General features: G+C 41.1%; 1 protein-coding gene across 1 annotated transcript in view; it reads left to right on the forward strand.

Annotated features, from left to right (window-relative positions):
• Positions 1-221: 221 nt before the first annotated feature.
• The window catches only part of ARMC9 (armadillo repeat containing 9), a gene marked incomplete at its 3' end in the record, with an annotated part of 55,702 nt that continues 44,990 nt past the window's right edge, over positions 222-10,933 (forward strand). Inside the window, exons 1-6 of the mRNA XM_010189787.1 lie at positions 222-272; positions 2,522-2,647; positions 3,242-3,412; positions 4,429-4,584; positions 7,226-7,318; positions 8,020-8,044. Of these exons, the coding sequence (XP_010188089.1) occupies positions 222-272; positions 2,522-2,647; positions 3,242-3,412; positions 4,429-4,584; positions 7,226-7,318; positions 8,020-8,044 (622 nt within the window). The remainder of the gene's footprint in view (positions 273-2,521; positions 2,648-3,241; positions 3,413-4,428; positions 4,585-7,225; positions 7,319-8,019; positions 8,045-10,933) is intronic.

Below are 10,933 nucleotides of genomic sequence, written 5' to 3' on the forward strand. Positions count from 1 at the left end.
GGTGTGACCGCCCCGCAGCCTGGCGAGAGCAGCGGTTCGGGTCGGCGAGGGCCAGCTTCGGAACTCCTTTGGAGATGCCATGCGGGGGATATCTTCCTCACGCGGTTTCTTAGGAGATGGGATGGCTCTGGGGCTTTGGGAACCGCTGGGCTGTCTGCTAACGCCCCCCTTTACGATTTTCTAGGTTTATCAACGATGAGACGTAGCAGTGACGCTTAGCGATGGGTGACGTTTTAGCTTATGAAGCTGAGTTACTCGGACTAGTTAGAGAGGTTGGTTTTCTGTCTTTTTTTTTTCTGTGTTTGAAATGAGCAAGGCTAAATTTCATAGTGCTTAGCCAGGCATTGTAACTGTGGTCTAAATTCTGGAGTTGTTGAACTGCCCAAGTGTTTGCTGCACCCTGAAATCATATTGACTCCTGTAGATTTAAAGGGCTCAATGTCCATTAAAAGCCAGAAATCAAACATCAAATCAATCCAGAATTGTCTGTTGTTCATTGCAAATGAGGCTTTCATTAAAGGAACAGTGAAGTTGATGAGATGCACAGAGCTTTGGGGCTCAGGTTTGAACTGTGATACTGGTGACATCTTTAAAACATTGCTTAGCTGCCACCTCACTCCATATGTGTATAAAATCACAGAGGTATGTAAAAACCCTAGAGCTGACAAAGCTCAAGCTGAAGTCATAGAATCATAGAATGGTTTGGATTGGAAGGGCCTTTAAAGCTCATCCAGTCCAACCCTCCTGCCATAGGCAGAGACACCTCCCCCTAGGCCAGGCTGCTCAAAGCCCTGTCCAACCTGGCTTTGAACACTTTGAGGGAGGAGGCATTGACAGCTTCCCTGGGCAACCTGTTCCTGTATCTCACCACCGTCACAGTAAAGAATTTCTTCCTAATATCCAGTCTAAATCTCCCCTCTTCCAGTTTTAAACTGTTCCCTCTCATTCTATCGCTACCTGCCCTTGTATAAAGTCCCTCCCCAGCTTTCCTGTAGGACCCCTTCAGGATCTGAATCTACTGATATCCATGGTTTAATGCCTAAGCAAGATTTTCCAGCTAGGCACTCCTCTACCCACATTGCCCAGAAAAGGTAATCGGGAGATATTCTAAAGTGTGAGATGGTCCTGTGAAAAAGACAATGAGAGAAAAACTTTCAAGGGTGGGTGTCTCTTTGGTAGTCTGTGCTTCAGCCTTCTGCATGAATTGGCTAAAATGGGTTATGATTTGGAAGAAGAATGCAATCTGTGTTCTCTGCTGCTTGTTACTGCCTTATTCCTTTGACTGATGCTGTGTTGTAGCCTAGTTTAGGACCCTCAGTGCACACCAAACCAACCACTTAACTCCCGTGCCTGGTGTGCTTGTGTGACCCAACCTCTTGCAGGAGCACCAAAAGTGCCAGAGCTGCAGAGGGGCGATCAGGAGCAGCAGTCTGCTGTCACTGTGCCCAGCTTTCACCAGGCTGGCTGTTGAAAGCCTGGACAGTTACCTCCTGCCCAAAAAGTCTAGCAAATAGCAAAATCATACACAACTTTAACCTTTCTGTGGAAATCAGAAAACAAATCTAAAAAGAGGTTTAAGTACTTAATCATTACTGTGCTACTGTTTAGGTTAGCAGTGAAGAGAGTAAACAATTTTTGCTCTCTGTGGCGATGCTGGGTATCCAGACCATGTCTGCAAAATGAAATGTGATGTCTTGCCTCAGCAACCAGTAACTAAGAGTCCTGAGATGAGGGAGGAGGAGAAATTTGTGTGTAATATAGTGACTGTACGTTGTGGGAGGAAGAGGCAGGGCTGTTTATCTCTTTCTCAGAAGAACGTTGTTGATTAGTTGGTCACTAATTTGGCTTGCACAGCTTCAGATGAGTAAACTGGCTTAGAATTCAAGCTGTCTGACTGCTTCTGTGCAGATGAGAACCACATCTAAGAATTCTGCACTTTGAGAACATTATTTGCAAGAAATTTATTGTTTCTTCAACCAAGGTATAGCATTAATAGATTTTAGGGTTTTTTCTTCTTTGGTTGAACGAAATTACTGGCTAAATTGTACTTAAATTTGAGAAGAAACTTCTTCTCAGTGAGGGTGACAGAGCACTGGACCAGGCTGCCCAGAGAGGTTGTGGAGTCTCCTTCTCTGGAGACATTCAAAACCCGCCTGGACGCCTTCCTGTGTAACCTCATCTGGGTGTTCCTGCTCTGGCAGGGGGATTGGACTGGATGAGCTTTTGAGGTCCCTTCCAATCCCTAACGTTCTGTGATTCTGTAAATTGAGGGGCTTCATTCTTTCAGAAAGGATGTTCTCAGTTGTCAGTGCTGTTCTCTAGGATGCAGAAGGAAATTTAGTTGAGAGACAGTGTTTTCCTACCACCTGCGGTACCAGTTCTTGGTTTGTTGCTGTGTAGTCTTTGGGATTTATGGACCCTGCTACAGAGAAACTTTAAAGGACTTTGACGATTCATGGGTCACTCATTGAATCACTTATAATAGTAAAAAATATTGTTTCTGTATGGTTTTGTCTTGCAGTATTTGGATTTTGCTGAATTTGAAGAAACTGTGAAAGTATTTACAAAGGAATGTAAAATCAAAGGGAAGCCACTACCTAAACCAGCAGGTGTTTTCTCAAGAGATTCAGAGGCTTTGCCTGTTCAGGTAATGCATCGTTTACACTTACTTTGAGTAATACTAAAACCAGTTAAAGACCACTAACCACTATGTGACTTGTTACAGCAGTGAGATTATCTGAGCTGTCTGAAGAGCTTTTTTATTATTTGAAGTCTGCTAGCAGTCTCCTTTCAGTGCAGGAACGTTCCAGTTTGGTTTTTTTAGTTTCAGAACTCCAGTCCTTGTGAACCTGAGAAAGTAGTTTTGTTTCACACTACATTATGTTTGTTAGCTTGCCATACGACTTATGCTACGTTTAGCTAACTTTAGCTTGTCATAAGACTGATTCTCACACACCATAGACATTTATTTTTCCCTTATGGTAAAGGTGAATCCCCAGATTGACATGCTTGAAAATGTGAGCTTTATGTCTTGTACTGATGGGTGATTCAGACTCTCAAAGATATTAAAGACGTGTGGAAAAAGAATGTTTAAGTGGTCATTGAACAGCGAGAGATTTTAGGATAAAACTCTTAATTCACAGTGTTCAGATGGCACGAATTGTTCATTCACTAACCTACTGCTGAAAAAATGTAGCTCTTCTGTGTTTGGTTTTCCAATGAATGCTTTTTCTCTTTGCAGAAAGATCTGCTTACAGCATTTGAGAATGGTGAGCAGAAGGTTTTCTTCCAGCTCTGGGAGGAGCATATTTCATCTTCAGTCCAGGACAATGAACAGGTTGCTCAGAAGCTGGAGTTCTATCTCCATGTACACTTTGCCACCTACCTCTTAAAACACTCCACGGGAAAGCCTGTAAGTTTAGCTCATCGTTCAAATTGCTTTTCTTTGTCTTACTTCTTTTATTTGTCTTTAGTGTGGATGATGATGGGATGTTTAGTAAGAAGAATTCTCAGAATATGTATCCAGTTTTTGGGCCACAGTCTGCATTTTAGTTGCACCAGACCCCTTGTATTGTGAAATATAAGAATGGAATTTGGTGATGTCCTTATCTTGGAGCTCTTGAAATATTTTCATTTGGAAAATACCAGTATGCTGATACTTTCTTGTGCCTACCTGTAGTCTATAGAGATTCTTAAAACACTTGTTTTGCTTCCAGTTTGGACTGATGCTGTGTGTTAAAATAGAAACATTTCTGATAAAATGGAAAAGTTCAATCTTGACCAGCTCGATATATCGTATTGAAAACAGGAACTCCAAACTGTCATAAAATAAATTCTCTGTTCCATGGGACTTTGATGATGAAGAAACATTTAAGTGAGCTGGAGTCAGCTGGGTCAGCAAGGGCTTAATAGGTCCTGCCTTACCCGTGTCAGCTGCTACAGGAGTATTTGGATGTCTCCAGTGTGTTTTCCAGCTTCTGAGAAGCTTTTGGTCTGTGCCATGTACCAGCTCCCCTCCTTGGTGCTGTGTGAGTGGGTTTTATGGTTCTGCACTTATCACTGAAATAAAACATGGCATAAGTATGTGTTTCCTCTCTGCCCTGAGCCTGGAAATGTCACTCTGCTTTTGAAATATAGCCTGAAGTGGACAGGAATAATTCACATTCAAAAAGCAATTATTCCTCTCTTCTTTTGTTGGACCTGGACAACACAAATAACAACATTGGTTTGAATTTTTTTTGAGTGGTGCAAACAAGATAAAATGCTCTCTAGTTAAATAAATGTTGCTTTTTAGATAACAAATATGCTGGGATTTCATAGTTGATATTACTGTATTTAAGTCTCTGCTTGTACTCGCCAGCTTTACAGTGCATTCAGAGTGTTTCAGAGTGGTAGTTTTCTAAATAAATATGCTGCTTTATTTCCTAGGACAAAGCTGAACTCGAGGAAAGGATTTCTCATTTTAAGGCATACCTGGAGACAGAAGGAGCTGCACTGAGCCAAACTACGGAGTTTCTTCCCTTCTATGCTTTGCCTTTTGTTCCAAACCCCATGGTCCATCCTTCATTTAAAGAACTTTTCCAGGTAGGTAACTATTTGGCGGAGATGGTATTTCTAGTGATTCTTCTCATGGAGTGATAGATTTCGAATGATGTTAATTTGGGAATCGCTTTTACTGTTTCCTTTGACAGAAACTGCACAATCAAGAAAGAACATGTATTTGATGAAGGAAGGGTTGTGAATGTGCTATCAATAACAGTATCATCTTAAATATATTTTATTTTACTTGAGTCCTAAATGGTCCTCTGGCTTTGTGTCCATAAGTAGGAATTGCTACCTCTCCTTCTTTTCTGCACAGCCCTGACGTATGCCTGCTTCTGGGAATTGCTACATTGTAGTTCAAGTCTCCTTAATTGCTCTGAGGTTGTTGCCCAACCCCGCTATCTATGTATGTATAGATAGGTTTAAAATGTGATAGTTAGGCAGAAGGAGGCTGAAGCAGTTTCATGTAACGTGGAAAAGAGAAAGTCAAGTTTATAAGTAACTCTCCTGTAACAGAAAATGAGTCAGTGCTGTCTGTTCTGAGACTCTTCCCCACCCTGCAAAAAAAAATGCTGTAAGTGCATAGCTGTGCTCAGTGGTTTGGTGACTCTTGCCACAGGCATTTTTTTTCTGGTCAGTTTTTTGGTTAAATAAGTTTTAGCCCTTGCCTTTGAATGGCTGTTGCAGAGTTCAGTTTTTAGGCTTGCACACGCAAGGTGAAAAGAGACAAAGTCAGTGTGCTTGAACTTCAAAAGAGATCGCATTCGCAGGGGCACTTTGAATGTAATGATGATCTACAGTTATTCTACTGATGAAGGGGTAATAAAACACCCTTGCATTGGCTGCTTTCTGGGCACCATGCAGGTAGATGGTCAGGAGGTGATGTCCAGAGCTGTGGTGTGATGTTCCAAAGTATTGGTGGGGAAGGTACAGCCAGCATCTCGCCTGCTGACGGCTTGTTCCTGCGATGCAAAACTGCACCTTAACTTCTTGGTTATGCTGGAAACTGCTGGTTATGTGGCTGCACTTGGACTGGATCAGGCTTTACCTGTGAATGTGTGTATATACAGCTCCCATGTGCACACACACACGTGTACACAAATTTGTTTGTAAAACATCTGTAATACTTCACAGGGTTACATGTTTGAAATGCTTCACCATCCTACCTCATGGACAGCTGTGTTTGCTTAGCTAAGGAGATGCGAGCAGTTATTGTGCTGGGAGGAGATATCTTCAGCCTGCATTGCTGCCACACACTTTGTGGTATCAAATCAAAGCTGAAGTGATCCTTGCCCTAGGGCTGACTTTGGATGTACCAGCTGATGAGGAGCTCCAGTGTAACACCAAAAAAAGGCATATACTGCCATTTTCCATTGGGACTAGCTATAAATAATGAGTTGTTGACCTCAGAGATGGGATATGACTGCTCTTAATTATACTTAGCAGCTTTTTTTTTTTAATGCCTTATCTAAGACAAGATCCTCAGGTTTATTCATAGTAACCCAGCGTCCAAGCTCTTGGTCCAAAGTCACTCATATTTTCTTGTGGGAATTGTACAGCTCATTCCATGTTAGTGTTGAAACGCAGATTGTTTTACGTTTGAGAAAGAGCAGCAGTGAGTCACTTGTCTACTAAGCAGTGTTCTTACGGCATATTGTTTTTCTCAGGCGTCTGATGCTTTATATAGCTGGAGTTCCTGTCTGTCTGTGTAATACATCTTGAAGAATAATACACAGTCCTCTCTGTAGGAGCCATGGTTCCTTTGGTAATATAGAGCATACTGCAGTGCATCGCTGGGTATTGAATTTGTAAATGTAGTGAGTAAATGCTGTACGCTCTCCAGCATAGTGAAATAAGGGCGAATCTGAGCTGCATGAGCAGCGTGCAACATATACATACACAGCAGTAAATTTATGAAGCTGCTGCTACTCACTGGAAAATACTGCTTTTCTGTTGGCTGGCTTTTCACCAAGCAGAAATAAATTTAACTGAAGGTTTGAAATAGAAGAAATGAGTGTTTGGTGGATTCTTGGGCGTAGTGTGGCTTTTTACCTTAACTTATTTTCTTGTGCTTATGAGACACTAGCAGGCAGAAGACAGCGCTCCAGTTAGTGGCCGATATGTTGGTCTGGTTTTCATATGTGAGTTGTTTTCCTCCGAGTCCTTTTTCAGAAATGCTGTACCCTGATCACTGATGTCATGTTATGATGCTTGCAATAGTTCTTGACAAAATTTTCCCAGATCTTGTCAGGAGTGAAAGATGACAGATTACTTTTTGAAAACTGAGCAATGTCAAATTACTGATTTCGTACTCTGTTTAATAAGTTTAAAATTAATATTAATGTTTTTGTCCAGTTACTTACAAAGGTACTTCTAATTTAGGGGCAGTTGCTGCATTTGCATACAAGGCACCAACACTATATGATAGTTTTACACTTGAAATAAAGCTGCATCATGATTTTAGAACTCTTGTCTAGGAATGACACTGAACTCTTCTGACTTCTGTACATTTTTATGGGTAGCTAACAAACACGTTCCCTTCAGTAACAGTGAAGGGAAAATCTTTTCAAAGTGATGCTGGCTGCCCTGTTTCCTAGTGGAAGGTTGCTGGGATCCAAACAGTACTTTCAGCAGAGTGTACTTATTTGGTGAACAACTGTCATAATTTGTTTTTCTTTTCAAGGACTCTTGGACATTGGATCTGAGGACAAGATTGGAAAAGTTCCTGTCTCTGACTCTCAAAGACAGACAGGCTCCCCGACTTCTCACTTTATTTGTATCCTTTTGAGCAAACATTTTGAAGATAATTAGAATTACTCTAAAGAGCCGTATATTTATTGGAAGAGTGGGCTGCTAAGATTTATTGCAGAATTGCAGCAACATTGCAGTTCAGTGGTTTTATGTTTATAGTCCACATTTGAAAAAACGTTTTGAAAAAGTTATGTAAGGACAATTTTTAGATGCATATGAACCTGAATATTTATTATATGACCATTCTTTGCTTCTATGTGTAAAGTGCAGGATACTCCAAGGAACTGACCTGACCTGACTTCTTTCTTGGCATTTGTAAAGCTGTTAAGTCTTTTCAATTTGCCATTGCAGGGACCAGCTGAAAATTTTCCAGGCTTTTAAGAGTTCCAGAAATTATTATTTTACTAAATGGCTTATGCTTCAGACTGTATTATAATGTATTATGCTTCAGGGCTGGATCTGGTACCTTTAAAGGACAGCAAAAAGTCTGAAGTCTCCATGCAACATTGTACATTGTGCGCTTGTGAGATTTTTCCTGTATTTATTATTGATTAATTTATTCTTGCTCTTCTGTGAAGCTTGAGGCATTGGCTGTTGCCTGGGATAGTAGGAACATGTGGCTTGGTTGGGTTTGCCAATTGGTTGAATTTCTCAGTCTGTGTCTCTGGAACAAACACGTACTGAAAGGACACACGTTTTCCTCAACTGCTTCTACTCGTACAACAGAAGGAGAACGGACAATGCAACAAAGGTAAATGCTGAGATGTGGTAAGGATATTCTGTAAGATCAAGGGCTACAATAGTAGTGGAAACTACACCTGCAATGACGGTGAAATTAGATCTGCATGGCAAAAAGCCTTTGAAATCCAGACCCCTGTCTTGGTGATAGTTACTGCTGTACTGCTTGAGGTCAGAAGGGTTGAGCATCGTCATAGACTAGAAATGGGAGGTGGCCTAGTAGAGGGATTTGTATTTTGAGTCTATTCTGTCCTCAAATATAGCTAAAAAGGTGGAGAAATCTTTACAAAGTGCATACCAGCTCTCCCTTTTTAGTTATGGTGAAAGTAAGTTTCCTCAGATTCCTTTCCCATACCTGCTTATGCCCATCTGCATCTTCCAGGTTTCAAATCTCTTTCAGTTATTCTGATGACTCTCTGATGATTTCAAATGAAGCTGCTTTTTGTTTCTATTCACTCATCCTGTTTAAACTCCTAAAATAGTATATATTGGTATCCACTGAATAAGAATGGGTTAATTTAAGTATGATTCTCTGATGTGTTGCATTTTTAGGTAAGTTGTTCATATGCATTTAAGTGTGTGTGTGACTTGGGGTCCTTTAGAAAGTAATATTTTCAGCAGTGCATCCCATTAGATGCTGATGGTACTTGAAATATGTGCCTTTTAAAAACATCAACTCAATAAATATAACTTACGTTCCTAACTCATTTGCATTTGTTTTTTCACTTGACTTTCCGTGTTCACTTTTTTGGTAGGGATTTGTGTGAGCCCAGCTGGGTTCCTAAAATGACTTTTCCTCTTGAGTTAATTTAATCTGTAATTTTACACTGAGGATTTACTATTTGTAGATTGAACTAAGGTGAAAGTTAGGCACATTTCCCACTGTGAGTTCCAGGTATTTTCTTTGTTATTTTGTCCTTTGTATTGCATTAGACTTTCATTGAATAGATAGAAAGGTCTTTGTGGATTTTTATTTTCCAGAAGTTACTCTCTTTCCTTGTGGTGGACTTTCCTGAAGATGATAATTCCACACTCTGATTAGAAAGAAATAACTACATGATTGGGCCTGAATTATTTTGAGCCTAAATCTTTTTTACTTGGCCAGGTTCTGTGCTTTGTACCAGTACAGGGACCGTCATGGCATTGAATCCAGGCAGGTCAGCTTTAATTTGTGGATCCGTTATGTACCTTGGAGGTTGAGCCCGTTTGGATTTTTCATAAAGGTTACCTGAGTCGTGTCTCATACGGAAGTTTTGGATCTGAGAGATTATTTTTGCAGTTTGCTGTTCCACAGTACACACTCACTGTTGGACGATGTTTACTTTAGCAATGAAGGAGAAACGCAAAGAAAATTAATAGGCAATGTGTGAACGAAGACCAATATGGCAAAGAGTTCTGAAAGCAGCCTTTTGGAAATAGTTGCCAATCTTTAGTCTGTCATACTGAAGCACTTCACGTTTGGGTGTGGTGCTACTTGTGCTCTTCGGGATGTTCTGGAGGGTTTAGTGTGTTTACCTTTCCCAATTAACCTGCTGCAATCTGGTTTTTTACCCATTTGCTAAAAACCTTTATTACTTGTATGACTTTGAAAGCCATCTGTGGGGCAGTTGTGCTTAACTTACAGCTCTCCTATACGTTCTTGGTTTGGCTGGAAAGGGAAGAATTGCACAATGGTTTGCATCTTGCACAGAGCCTCAGACCTTCTGTGTGTCCTCTGTGCTGTATGAGTTTCAAAGCCATCTGTGGGGCAGTTGTGCTTAACCTACAGCTCTCCTATACGTTTTTGGTTTGGCTGGAAAGAGAAGAATTGCACAATGGTTTGCATCTTGCGCAGAGCCTCAGACCTTCTGTGTGTCCTCTGTGCTAGCAGCTATGGAGGGAATGAAGTATTTGGAAGTGTGTTTAGTTACTGTCCCCTTTGCTGCCTCATTACAAATGTGGGGAGGAGTTCACAGCCACTCCTCCACCATTTTGGGGGATTGAACTGGATGATCTTTTGAGGTCACTTCCAATCCCTAATGTACTGTGATTCTGTGATTTTGGGAAAGGAGAGAGGGGAGGAAGTGTGTCAGGCTGCTGCACAAGAGAACGTGAAGTGTGACTTATTTGTCGGTATTTGATACAGTCTGAACAACTCTTAATGTGGAAAGATGTCAGTTTAGAATATGGAGAGTAATTTTTACTTCAAGGCAATCTGGCCAGAGTCAATGCTTGTAGCAAAGTATGTGAGGGTGGGCTGAGATTAGAGAGCCAGGGAGAGCAAACACAAGTTCAGGAAACGTATTTGAAGTGTAGGTAAGTTGTCATAAAGGATAATGACCAATCTTTGACTTAGGGAGAGTGGCTTATAGTGGAATTATGTGCATATGCATAACTCCATGGCTGCTTATAGGAACTGGAGTGAAAACATTTAAAAGGCTTGACAGTTGTGTATGTGAGAGAGCAGGCAAGAATACTGCTAGAAACACTGGTGGTTCAGGTGATGCATAGTACCAGTGTCTTCATCTGGCAGGGCCACAAGCTTTACTCTAGCTGTATTTTCCTAAAGCAAGAGGTTAGTCCTCTGTCCTTTATTTTCAGAATAATGATTCTGGTAGGTGTTGGGTCCAAAGCTTTCCCCCCACTCTATGAGTTTATCATACATAGAAAGCATTTATCAGTGTTGGGAAATTGTGTCTGGGAGAGGGAAAAGCCAAAAGTGTTGTGTTACTCTGCGCTTCGTGTTGCGGGTGCAGTTTGATGGCTGCTGCAGGGTGAGCTGCCCATCTTCCCTTCTCCCCTGTCTTGACTCAGGTGGCAATGATTTAACATTTTAAACAAGAGTAAGTTGGACCCTGATTCTTAGTTGCCAAGACATGCATTCATGAGCTGCGTTGAGTTCTGGTTATGTAGTTTTTCCTGC

Source organism: Mesitornis unicolor, unplaced genomic scaffold (genome assembly GCF_000695765.1).
Source record: "Mesitornis unicolor isolate BGI_N332 unplaced genomic scaffold, ASM69576v1 scaffold38708, whole genome shotgun sequence".
In the NCBI taxonomy this organism is placed as follows: Eukaryota; Metazoa; Chordata; class Aves; order Mesitornithiformes; family Mesitornithidae; genus Mesitornis; species Mesitornis unicolor.